This window comes from Mustela nivalis (genome assembly GCF_964662115.1).
Source record: "Mustela nivalis genome assembly, chromosome: 2".
Taxonomy (NCBI): Eukaryota; Metazoa; Chordata; class Mammalia; order Carnivora; family Mustelidae; genus Mustela; species Mustela nivalis.
Window position 1 is genome coordinate 165,597,603 of NC_139021.1, and position 13,570 is coordinate 165,611,172.

General features: G+C 40.9%; 1 protein-coding gene across 11 annotated transcripts in view; it reads left to right on the forward strand.

Moving 5' to 3' along the window:
- Positions 1–13,570, forward strand: part of LOC309858802 (uncharacterized protein) — a 44,414-nt gene that overhangs the window by 4,143 nt on the left and 26,701 nt on the right. For 6 of the 11 annotated variants that reach the window (XM_082719082.1, XM_082719081.1, XM_082719083.1 and 3 more), the window contains exons 3-5: positions 2,103–2,294; positions 4,896–4,953; positions 8,731–8,820. In XM_082719082.1, the coding sequence (XP_082575208.1) occupies positions 2,191–2,294; positions 4,896–4,953; positions 8,731–8,820 (252 nt within the window). In that variant the 5' untranslated portion in view covers positions 2,103–2,190. Of the gene's footprint in view, positions 1–2,102; positions 2,295–4,018; positions 4,228–4,895; positions 4,954–8,730; positions 8,821–13,570 lie in introns of all 11 variants that reach the window. The other 5 variants (XR_014308339.1, XR_014308341.1, XR_014308337.1 and 2 more) reach the window with 4 other exon arrangements.

Sequence of the window (13,570 nt, forward strand, 5' to 3'; positions counted from 1 at the left end):
AACTACAAATTTGGCCCAATTATCTACCATTAAAAAGTTCCAAAATCATATGCTACTGAAAGATGATAACCCACAATCAACATTTTCCAAAACTTTTCAGAGTTCCCCTAGTGAACAGCAGTTGTTCTGTACAAAGAACTGCTAATACCATTCATGGGTCTGGAACTTGCTATTACTATATTGAGGTTTCTATTTTGGATAGAAATGTCAATTATATTCAAGTGGTTTTAAAAGGTAATTTAGAGGATTTTCTTTCCAAGTGAGCCTCTATTCCTCAAAACCTTTCAACATCAACTTTTTCCTAAATTGTTTCAGTAATAAAGAGCACTTACTTCTTGATAGGACTTTCTAAAATCATGATTATGTGGTCAAAGACTTCCATTAATAACTGGGCTTTTCTTCATGGCTGCAGGGGGTATGTTCTCCTTCCGTTGCAAAGTAATTTTCCAAGAGTATGAGTATATGCATGAAAATTTGGCTTACAGAAACAGTAGCGGTTGCCGGAAAGCAACTTTGACATCTCCTAGACCAGCTCCGTCCCACGGATGGCTATTGTTTGTGCCATCCAGTGTTAGCCAGCGCAATATTTAATGTTCTTTTCCGTAAGTTGTGAGCATTACATTGAGAACACCAAACTCTGGATTTCTGTTGTCTCGCGAAGCATTGGAGGATCTAGTGGTGCTGAGCTCACATGCCTCCCTTGTAATCATTGGCAAACAAATCAATTCTCCACTTCAGTATGTCCTCCCTGTTTTGTCACTGTCCCCATCACTCCCTATTTCTCCTCAATACTGCGTTCCAGCGAAAGTTGCCTTTTTTTTGTTGTAATGGTCCTCAAATTTTTCCAATAACATTAATGGAAAAGTGAAATATTCATTGGACACACACGTTTAGCAGACACGTGTAAATTAAACCAGTGCAAGAGCATTACATGCTTCAATAAAAAGAAAAAGGAAGAGAGGAACGAGAACACATAAATCTGTAGAAGTGGAGACTATTATATGTTTACTATGCAAATCGAGAGTAAATGTGTAAGAAAAACAATTATCCCAAGTCCGCTTCGTTTCTGCTTCTGTATTAGTCAGGAGCCAGTGAGGCGAGGGAACCCACGCAGCTAGCTGCAGGAAGCCATTGCTGCTGCCTCAGGGGTTCGGAGAAAAACAGGCAAGTGATTGTACCTATTAAAATGCACAGGTCTTGGGAGAGCCCCTCAAGAGCAAAATAAGCCCCCGAGAAGGAACCCTGAGGGGCACCCTGGGCTTTTGCAGAAAAGGACACTGGTTGCGGTGTAGGTCTTGGAAAAGGCACAATAAAGCTTAATCTGTGAAGGCTGGACAGTTGGCACACGAGGATGAACTGCTCGTTCTGGAAAGGACTGCTTTTATGGGGGTGGTAAAATGTGATGCCCACAGTGATAGACAAAGAAATGCAAAGTAGAAACAGAACAAACGCAGGCACTGAAATCCTAGCAGGACTGCAAGGAGCAAGTTCTTCGTCCCTCCTCTAGCCCCTAGGCTCTCTCCAGCGCCCTCTGGAGGCAGCTTCTAGTAGTTTGCTAAGCCAGGAGGTTTGCAGAAGCTGACGTAAAAAATAATATAAAGAGGCCTGTGTTAACGGAAATTGGAAAGGGAGGTGAACCATGAGAGACTATGGACTCTGAAATACAATCTGAGGGTTTTGAAGGGGCCGGGGGGTGGGAGGTTGGGGGAACCAGGTGTTGGGTATTAGAGAGGGCGCGGATTGCATGGAGTACTGGGTGTGGTGCAAAAAACAATGAATATTGTTATGCTGAGAAGAAATTAAAAAATATATTTTTTTAGGGGAAAAAAAAGAAATAGCTTTCTTAACTCCACAGTAATAAAGAATTAAGAAACAGAAAAAAAAAAAAAGGAAAAAAAAAGAGGCCTGTGTTAGAAGTGGAGAGCCAATAGCTTCATAGCTGATAGAACTACTTAACTGGTCCTTTAAAGACTACAGCTCGTGACCTTTGCCTTAAGGAGAAAATGGAAATTTTAGAATCCTTTATATTTTATATATTACATTATGGTTTATAACGTCTTTTCTTTCTTTCTTTTTTTTTTTTTTAAATCAATTGAGCATAGTTCTGCTCCACAGTTTCAAAAGGCGAGAATGGCAGACATGATCACCTCAATTTCCCATAGGAGGAAATGGGAGTAGACAGCCATTCATATGCCAAAATCACGGGTGTCACAAAGGCCAAATTGGAAGGAAGACACTCTGGCTGCCAGCTCATTGGCTAATCACTGTTGCAGGGGACTCCTACAAATCCACAGGTAACCAGAATCCCTTTAACTAATGAAGTCTACTAATGCTACTGCCTTGGGGCAAAGAACTCTGTGGTTTCATGTGGCACATTGTCCCAGGTCAGAGAGGAAACCCATTTGTTTGCTGACTAGTTTTATTAGGTTCTGAAGAAGGCAAAAAGAAAAAAAAAAAAGTCTCCAGTTGAAGGTATTGGATATTTGAGGTAAATTGAATTTAATGTTTCCTGGAACACCAATTTTATGTTATTTAAAAACCCTGAAGGAGTACAACTCAGCTTACTACCTTAAAGGAACCATGTCTTGGATCACACAATTTCTTTCAGTGCCAGTGAAAAGCATAGCTCTGAGATGCATAAGGATATCCTTCTAGCTTCAGTAAAGGGTGAATTCAGGTGAATTGGAAAATGAAGAAAAAAAAAAAAGGAAGAAAGAAAGAAAAGAAAAGACATCCCTTCCTTAAGAAACTTTATTGCCATCTGCCGGGAAATTGAAATAATAACTACACAAAGCTAGGAGAACAATAAGGTAAAAGTGATCCTCAGGATTTGTGCAGTGTACAACTTGAACGATGGTTAAGTGGTGACCTCTGTTTTCTCAGATACTAGTTCTACGGACTAATAAATGTTATATGGGGAAATGAGGGATTGATAGTTATATTTAATGGCTCTGTGCTTTGTTTTGACTGTTGTACTTTCCATACCCTTTAATAGACTAATGGGTTTTATAGATTTCCAGACAGGAGGATAACTGCCTTCCCCAGAGTTCTAGGCCCAAAGGAGGGGAGGAGGAAAATAAACCCTTTTCTTAAGGAACAAACCACAGGGAAAACATTCTGTGAAACAGATCTGAAAGATAATTTATCTAAATAACACCCCTCATTTCCCCTGTAGTCACCACCATTTACTTCAGCTTTGTTAAGAAAGAGGAACCGTACTCCTTTCTACTGGATGATGCAGGAGTACTGTTGGGGTGGGGGAGGGGCACTTCTCACTTCCCCAGGATTCCCTGAGGAGATTTTTAGTTCAGTTGCCTTGATCCACAAACATGTGCGCATACACACATATGCATTCCAAATTTGGCATTTCTGAGTGAGTACTTTTGTTTCAGTTTGCCAATTCCTTCCCTCCCTGTCCCTTCTGGAAGAGGAATTTCCTAATCTGATCATAGATACTCAGGGAGAATCTGACATCAGTTGGATTCTCTTTCATGGGAAGGCATGGATCCTGACCTAACATACTGGCCTGGGGGCTCATCTGAATATTTCTTTTTCTCTTAAATGTTGAGTATTTGCCTCCCATTACGGAGCTTGACAGGCCCCGATCCTTTGCTCTTTTTCCCTCCTCCCAATGAAATAAATCTCCCATTCCAGTCTCCCCATTTCTGATCTGGCATTTCAATTTAAAACAAGGTCTGAGGTAGGAAGCCATAAACAATTCCCATCCAGTTTTGCCAACAATAAAATGAGAGCATGGTCAACCTAATCTCCACCAGGTTCCCTTGTTTGATTGCTACCAATTTACAGGCAGTGAGATGGTAGATGATCATATTAGCATACCTAACAATTCAGGATAATCTGTTGGGTTTCAACTTCGTTATGATCATGAAATACATTTTGTACCTTAGAAAGTCATAGGCTTTCTAATAAAGCCATTAGCTACCTTATTACTGGAGGGATTACAAAAATAACCAGGTGGGTGCTTGCCAAGTCTTTCAAACTTTGGATTTTGAACCAGATGACATTTAAAGTTATGTACAATCCGAAGAATCTATTCATGTTGGTAAATTCTACTAAATGTTTAACTCTAAAAATTCTAAACAAATATATCCACGAGAGCCAGAATGATATGTTGCTCAAGATGATGAGCTTGGAATCAGATAGTCTTGTGTCTGAGTCCTACCACATTTTCTTTGATGCTTTGGAATGTTGCTTCATTCTCTGACGGTAAGGATCCTAGCTTCTGAAATGGAAATAAAAATATTACTACATAAAAATATTTTGAGAATGAAATGTAATAATTAAAGATGTGTATCATAGTGCCTGCCACATTCTAAGCACTCAACAAATATTAGCTGTTATTATCATTAGCCTTATTACTGAACGTAATTGAAAGCAGAAGGGACAATAAACAATTCATCTGGCAGAAAACTAACAAGAAAACCAAACAGAAGCAGAGGTTCTGAAAGAACAGCAATATCAAAAATTACAGATTTTTCCTTGACTTGGAACATGGGGATATAGGAAGAGGCTGTCATGGCAGCACGATCCGTAATATCCACCCATTTTGGTAAACTGTATCCCTACTCCGGATTTGTCCTGCAAATCTGCAGCGCTCATGCTCTAGGGCCATTCTCTACACAACAAGAGGAAGTTATAAAACATGGACCTAAAAAACTATCAACCATTAGTCATTAATTCCTTTAACACAATATTTATTAACATCTAGGTTACTGAGGACTTGGTTCTAGAGACGGATGGGAAGGCAGTAGGCTTTTCCCCTGTCATGATGTCATTTGACTCAGAGTTGGAGAGGTGGGAGATGGGGAGAGGACATATGGACAAATTTCTCACTCTCTCACTCTCTTTTTCTCTCCCTCCCTCTCTGTATTTAGCATAGCAGGGACATCCTTTTGTAATGACCATGACATTGCAGCTCCTCTCAACAAGAAGGTGAGTCTCTTGCTCTACTCTTAACCTAGGCTTGCCCGTGTTACCTAATTTGTCCAATGGGATATTAAAAGAAAATAAATTTTCTCACAGGGACGTATGCAAACTGCTTGTCAGCGGGCTTACTACCTCCTGCTGCTACTGGGAGCCCTGCAATGTCTGTTTACAGAAGTCAGAACAGCTCTGAATTCTTGGAGCGGGAGTGTGTTGCCTGGGAGGTAGCGGGAGGCGACCTGCTGAAAATATTTTATATCCCTATCAGGATGGTAGTTACACATGTGTGTGTATGTAAAAATTCATTGAGTTCAAGTTTTATTCACTCTTGTGCATATTGTCCCTACTCTCTATACACAAGTGTGCTCACACGCGTGCACACACACACACGTATAGCTAGAGGATTTTCCATGAGTTGTAGAGAAAAATTGGGTCAGTACAGTATCACAGAAGCTGGAGGGAGTAACGGTGAACTCTGTCGATGTTGTCAGAAGCCTGAGGGAGATGAAAACGGCAGGATCAAGCGACGGGGAGGTTGTTGATATACTTGATGAGAGCAGCGTTCATGGACACACTTGGGGGGAAATCTCATTTTATAGTAGGTGTGTAGTGAAAAGAAAGTGAAAAATTTGAGATGATATCATGTTTATTTTGATGGGATACTAATATATGATTGTATATGGATGCAGTTCAGGAGACAGAAGGAGTCTGAGCTAGTAGAAAGAAGATAAATGAGAGAGGGGTGTTTTTCTTTAAACTTGAGACTTTTTAAGAGAACCTGCCATCATCATTATTATTATTATTAGTAGTAGTAGTAGTAGTATTGATCTGCTCTATTAAAAGGGGTTTAATACATGTCAGGTGTTAATCCTTTTATTAGTCCCAATCTACACCTTAATGGAGCACTTACACCCACTCAACCCCTCTGTAGACCCTCAATATAAACGAAGAAGTTTGCTCTCAAGATCTCTCAATTCTATGGCAGAGTTACAAACTTGAGTCTCTCATTTTGTCTTGGTTATAGCAGGTAACATGCATGCACAGTTTTCTCATGAAGCCCGTGAAAGATTTCAGACAGAAAATATGCTAAAGAACACCCCCCACCCCCTGTTGGGGATCTAGATTTATCAGTAGAGTGGTCTTAGGGTAGACTTGTCTTTAAAATTCCCCAAGGTGCCCTTCTGGCTCTTCAAGTTTTAATTTCTTTCTTTCATTCTCACACACTATGTACATTTCCTTCTCCTATGCCATTGTCTTGTCACTTGTGACATTAATGTAGAGAGAAAATCTGTTAAAGGCAGTCTTTGCATCTCTTGATCTTACCATATGTCTCAGCTCAGGCATCCCTCTGGATTTCAAAGAAGGTGAAGAGAGGGAGTAAGGAAGGGCATTGGGCAAGATGCTTGTATCTTTCCATTTCAACTGCTTTCTCTCATCTATACCAGAGAACTATTAGAGCTGATGGGGCTTTGGGGAATCTTTTAAATCCATCCCCATTCATTTACAGATGAGGAAAGAGTGGTGAGTGAATTTACCTAAAACTTCAGTTATTTATTGAAAGAGGGTGTCTCCGTTGTCCCCTTCCATGCCTGACTGTGTGTTTACTGGAAAAGTAGCTTCCTATTGTTGAACTACAAGTGATGGTTCTCAAACCTGGGTGATCATCAGACTTAGCTATAAATCTTTTAAAAACCGACAGCTAAGTCTCACTCCATAGCTTGTGATATCTGAATCTATGCTAGTGTTCCTGTCCTGAAATCTATAATTAGGTAGGAAAGAATTAATACAGCATGCCTAATCTTTGGAAAGGTCTGTGTGCATGCTAGCCCTTGCCTGGTGTCTGGATACTTGGATCATGTCAAGTTCTCTATGTGATAAAAACACTTTGCCTGCCTGTCACATCAAGCATGGGGTCTGGAGCTTGATAGTTATGGCCAGCCATCATGCCAACATAACCAGTTCCTAATGAAAATCCTGGCCTCTGAGTTTCCACTGGGGGTATCTGAGCAGAAGAACAGTGTATGCATTTCCTACTGCTTTTCAAGAGTGGAGAGAGAATGTGTTCTTTGTGAACTTTTTAGGGAGAGCCAAAGCCTGCATGTGAATCTAGACACATATTAGATACCGCTTGAGATATCTTTTTTCCTTACTGACACAGTTGTGTATTCTTACTGCATTGTTGTAATAGATCTTGATCATGAAAACTGTATGCCAAGTCTCTGGAATCCTACTAGAGAAGCACCATGCTTGTTGTGGTCATGGGGCTGCTGAAACAAATTTTGTCAAAAGTGATTCCATAAGTAGAGACATACTGTTGACAAAGAAATAGAAACCTATCTTCTGTGTCTTGTGAGCAGCCAGGTTTGGAAACTCCTAGAGAAGACTGATTTGAAAGTCTTGAGGACGTAACACTTTCTCCACGCTTGTCTTTACATAACCTTATTCAGCAGTAAGAGGAACCAAGAGGATGTTCTCCCTTTGATATAGGCATTTCAAACTTAATAGTTCCAAAAACAAAATTTTGATATTTCATCCAAAATCATTTCTGCTGATAATCTTCTTTCAGTAAATGGCAATTTCAGCTTTTTATTCTTAATTTTCTCAGACCCAAAACTCCAAAGTCCTCTTAATTCTCTCCTTTTTCTCACCCCACATGAACACTGTGATTAATGCAGAGACTAACCTCCCAATGTATCACAAAATGCAGTCAGTTCATAATAGCTCCACCTCTACCACTCTGGATTCCATTGCCTCTCTCACCTGACATATCACACAACTGTCACACAGATGGTGCATCTAGCATGGTCACTCCATGAGGACCCATGCATGGTCAGCCTGTTTGCCCCATGGTGTCTCTCTCCTTAAACCAAAGGTCACATCATATCACATCTCCCCTCAAAAAATCATCACTGGCTTCCCATCTCAGTTAGAATAAAATCCCAAACCCATATCACAGCCTGCAGACCTCTTTATAATCTAGCCCCAACTACTGCTCTGACCGATCAGTCACATACGTCCCTCCCCCAAGTCCTCCCCTCCAGCCACATTCTCTTTCTTGCCGTTCTCACCTCCTCTTACCCAAGTGTCTTTGTGATTGCTGTTACCTTTGCCTAGAATGCTTTTCTCTCAAATACTGGCCTGTCTCAGCCTCACATTCTGCAGATCTCAGCTCCTTTGTCACCACACTCAAGAAACCTTTCCTGAACAGCCGAAGCAACACAGCAACCTCCTGTCTGGTTCTTGTTTGTGGCCTTATCATGCTTTGTTTTTCTTCACAGCACTCATGAACCCTATGTATGTGCTTGCTTATTTGCATACTGGCTTTTTTTCCCCTTGTTTCTGCTCCCGGTTCTATCCACTGTGTCTAGGATAGTAAATGACTCAGAGGAGGTGGTGAAAAATAGCATAAAGCAGTGAGTGAGCTGAAATATGGAGGGTGAGGAGTGACTATTCAGTGAGAGGGGATGGTCAAGGGAAGGCTTACTTAAGAAAACATCAGTGTGAATTGGACCAAGGGGAAGGACACAGGAGACTGCTGCAGCGACCAGGGGACAAAGCAGTTAAGGCAGTAACATACTACTGGGACTAAATCCCTTTGGTCCCTCGGTCTCGCTCATTCGGTTGTTCTTTAGAGTCAAAGATTTTCTCGGTCCTCAGTTTCAAGAGTGAGCCGACACAGCGGATTGACACGGAGAACATGGGAACAGTTCTTCCTAGTTTGCTCCCGCTCCAGAGCTTTCATTAAGTCAGCAAACCTTTCCTTTCCACGGTTGTATGCCCTGACAGAGCTGGGTTTCATGGCTGCTCCTCTGGGTTCCTGCAGAGCTACATGAATTGATGAGAGGAATGGCCTTTGACCTTCCAGAAAAAATCAGGGTAAGAAAGCCCATTTCTCTTTCTTTTCCTTATTTTTTAAAAATAGGACTCTGAATTCCAAATAAGCCAAGAATATAAAGAAACTTGAAAGTGATTAAAAAAAAAAAAAAAAAAAAACTTGGGCGCAGGACCCAAAACTCCTCAAAGATTGAAACATTTGTTTGAAAGGGACAAAGTGCCATGCATTTTAAAAGCAGAATCACAAAATAGATCTCTCTCTCACTCTCACTCCCCCCCTCCTGCTGCTTAAGGGGATACTAGGACAAGTGACATTTCTATTACAGATAAAAAAATATATATTTTTAACTATGTTTTGGAGATATTTGCCAGCTGGCCTAGTATGGCTAGAAGGGAACGGCCATGGAAAATGAAACTCCACTAAGGTTATTTGGGCATTTGCATGTTTTGCAAGAAAGACTTATGTATAATTATGGAAGGGATATTTCGGACTGAGCTGGTGGGAGCAGGTATAAAAGTAGATGCACTCAACGTCACTTTTTCTTTCACTGGATGTTTGACAGGATCTAAACCAGATTGAAAATCTATTGAGATACAATCACATTCCAGGAATCGGAGGTGACAGTAGCTTCCCTTCTTGGAGTCTTGTGAGCCAACACTATGACCAATAACAAAACTACTTTATGTAAAGAAATACTAGGTGGCTCAGCCAACTACTGAAAAGCAATATAAAACAGTGGTTAAACATGGGAGCTGATGTCAAACCGCCTGATATGAAAGTTCAATTCTACCCTCTTACCAGATGTGCACCTAGCAAACTAGGAAGAATCTCTCTTCCTTTGTTTTGTCATATTTTGTGTTACTGCAATTATAGGATCAGATAATCCCCTTGGAATGTGTAGAAGAGAATTTTGTCAAATAATGAGGCCCAATAAATGGAAACTATCATTATTATTTATATGGGGGCACTAATTTTATGTAAGTTAATCACAATTCCACAAAACCTTCTTTTAAACTTATGACTCAACAAATATTTATCAAATTTTTACTGTGTGCTAGGTACCAGTCTATATAACGTAGCTGACAAAAAAAATAAAAATTACCGTTCCTTCTCTTAAGGAGAAGTCAAGAAGGTAGTACAGTAAGGTATGAGTATATGTCAGTGGCATCACAGGCTACACTATGATAATTTTCCAAATAGGTTGTATGAATAATATATGCTTCAAATTGAAGGGAAAGAGAGATTGTTATGAAATATGGGGGGACCACTGACGGAAAACAACTTAAGTTAGACCTTCCAGGAGAAATGCATCTGGTCTGGATGAGAGGAAAAGAAAGTTCATTGCGCACATAGGGGAGAACAGAGCAGGATTTGGAAAGGCAGGCTCTGGTCTCTGTCAGTGAGTGGAAGCTCTTGGTTGGAGCAGATGCCTCTTGTTTAGATGAATGGAGGAGAGAAGAGTCGTATAGGTTAGTGGTAGACTCTGGGTCTGGAGGCATGCTTGAACACAAAAAAAATTTCAAAAAACAAAGAAGTGCCTAAGTTTGTGGGGAGATCTCCAAGAACGCAATCAACACAAGGAAGTCCTGCCTTTGGTGGAAGGTGGGTGGATGACTTCCAGTGTCTTCCTCAAGCTCAGATTCTGGGTTGGCTGTGGGTGTCCTGCCTATATGGCTAACAATCTTAGCCAATTTGGGGCTAAAAACATGATTTCTTGGCCCTCTCCTATCATTGATTCCATGTGTATGTTCCTCTGTCTAGCAGGGCACACATCATACAACATGGGCAACATGGAGGAGTATCCCCCTCCAGTACCTCTCCCACTGGATGGTTGTGAAGATTTAAGAAATTTCTAGTATGTGCTACATTATCATGGACAGTGTCAATGTAAGACTGAAGGAAATAGAATGAATTTGATATTTTAAACTCACAATTGGTACTAGGAACAGGGTAGGAGACAGAGTTAGACTTCAACCCTGCTGTATACTTTCTTTCCACCCCCGCCCCCACACATCATCACCTCCATTTGTACATGAATCTTGACTTCATTCTCTCTCTTCAGCGGTGCATGCTGTGTAAGTCAATGCCATGTGTATTTATCTACTCCCTCCTCTAGTCTGTCCATGAAGTGGGCATGACTGTTTCTTTATTTCCCAGATAGAGAAAGCGGTACTGAGATAGGCAGGTAAATAACCCAAGGTCAGAGTCTTTAGTTAGCAGAATCAGGGCTTGACTCTGGTACAGCTCTGTTAGATGCCAAGGCTGACAAGTTTTTGCTGTAGGACTTTATGGCTACACCACAGAAGCCTTGCTCTCAGCGAGCTGCTGCCCACATGCTGCTCCTTGAGAGGTGGACTTCAGATACCCAGGGTATCCCATTTTGGCCTCTTCCTTGGGCTTTATCCCTGCACCCCTAAATATGCTTTTCCTTCTCAGTCAACTATGGGCGCCTTTGAAAATGTATACAACTCTGTTTTCATGCCATTGACAGAAAAGATAGTTATAAAATGGACCTTTCTATAACGAAGGGCCACATGGCCTGCACTGACAGGAACAATGGTGGGACGTAGCCTGAGAGCAGCTTTAGGATCGGACGCAGCCACTCACGGGCTAAGTTCCCTCATCTCAAATATCTTCTTCGATGGTTTGGGCCTCAGTGTCTTCATCTGTGAAAGAGGGAACACGGCCTGCTGCTAGGAGGTTGAAACCAGATCATTCAGATGGAAAACATTTAAAATTATTAAGCATTAAGCAAATGGAGAGCATTATTATTTGGCAGGCAAATTTGCTATACAGAAGCAATCAGATTAACGGGAGAGGAGTTCACAATGAAGGGAAGGAGAATGGGCACTCCAAACATGCCACGTTGGCGTATGAATTACCTTGAATTAGAGTTACTTAAGGAAAAACAGCTGTAAGAAGGACATAGACTTCCTTTGTCTCCCTGAAAGCAGAAAATAAATCTCATGCGAAGATACCCTCCTTGTGGCAAGAGGTAGAGAAACACCCTTATCACCAGAGACTGGGAATTTGGGACCAAGAAGGCTGTATAAGCAAAATTTGTAATATCTTCACTAATTAGTTCCCCGAAGCCAAACCCCCTTTGTTCTGGCAATACCTCACATATGTATTCTTTGTCTACTATGTATAAGGTTGGTTGCTTTGCCCCTTTAAGCCTCATACTTTATTTTTCTCTTGTTAATCTAATCTGTCTTTGTCAACTTAACGATTAGGCCAACCAAAGAACCCAGAAGGGAGGAAGAGAAACATTTTTCTCCCCTTTAACATCCTGGTGAGGCCAGTTGTGGTTGGAGTGAGCTTGGGCATGTCACTTAACAGCCCTAAGGTTCAGTTTCCTAATCAGAAAAATGGGGATTTGGGATTACTCACAGGGTTCCTGGGAAGATTGATCAGGGTGTTTGGTTAAAACATCATTGTTTATAAATCACTGTAATCTTTGCCATAATTGATTATTGGTAGGAAAAAAGGTATTTATAAAATGTAAGTAAATATGCACGGAGATAAGTCTGATTTGTTGGAAGAACTTCAGGCCCCTGAGGGCCTTATGGAGGCTCCTGTATAAAGGAGAAAGCTGTACTGGACGGTTATGCTCTATAGTCTGAGTTGGCTGGAAAAGGGTCAGCTGCCTGAGATTAAAACTCCTCTTCAGTGATGGGAGCTTAAGAAGACTTGTAGATAAATTTATTACTACTACTCATCTTGTCTTGATAAGAGCTTGAGCTAGGCAAGTCTGTGCTCTTCCTCTTTCAAGAGAAGGGAGTAGAGTGGATCTGTCGTTATCAGCCTCAGTCCCTTCGTCCTTGTCCTTGGGAGAGCAGATGCAGAGTATCTTGTGTATGGGAGGAACTGGGCAGAACAGGCCTATGGAACAAGGCCAACAACTTCCCTAATAACTGTGGCACCCGCTTCCTTAACTTTTGGCTGCACCCCAGGCTTACTCAGTGGCTGTGGCCTAGAAACTCGCTGGCAGGCAAAGGGATGGTCTTGTTGCTGAAATTGAGATTCCAGAAATAATGATAATAAAAGCTATGTCTTTTTAAGAGAAAGCAGCAGCATAAGAAAGGTCAACAGAGTACACTTATGATGACCAAGGGCTTAGGAATCGGGGATATGAGGGTATAAGCCCCAGCTCTGCTATTCACAATCCTTATAGTTCTCTACACATTATATATGCTCTCTGAGTCTGTGTCCTCGTCTCTTCAGTGGGAATAATGATGCCAGCCTTCTGATCTGTTGTGGTTTAATGTGATTAAATAAGATAATATATGTAATCAGATGAGCATTGTGATAGACACCCAGTAAATGTTCAAATATGAAAGCTATTTGATGTTTTCCTCTTTGAGGAACATAGACACTCACACAAACTCTGTTAAGTTTCTGCCTGCTTCTGTCAAAATGAAGACCTTAATTAGTGCTGACCTTGGATAAGGCAGTTTGCTAGAAGCAGTGGGTTATAAAAAGTTGTTTACTTAGTAGTCTTGTGTTTAAATAGCTTCTCAGCTAGTAAAACATAAGTAGGGGGGGAAAAAGTTGGAAAAGGTCACATATACATCAAAATAGCAAGTACTATAAGAATTCAGCTGAGTAAATGGGAAACATTTCACACACACACACACAATCTTTTTTTGTTTTGTTTTGTTTTATTTAGTCTTTCATTTTTCCAGTTTTTCTGTCAATTGGTAATATTAGTGATACCAATATTGTCCCAAGAACTGTGCTAGAAATCATGTTAGGTTGGGTCTTAGACGACAAATAGAAAATACAGAGAGA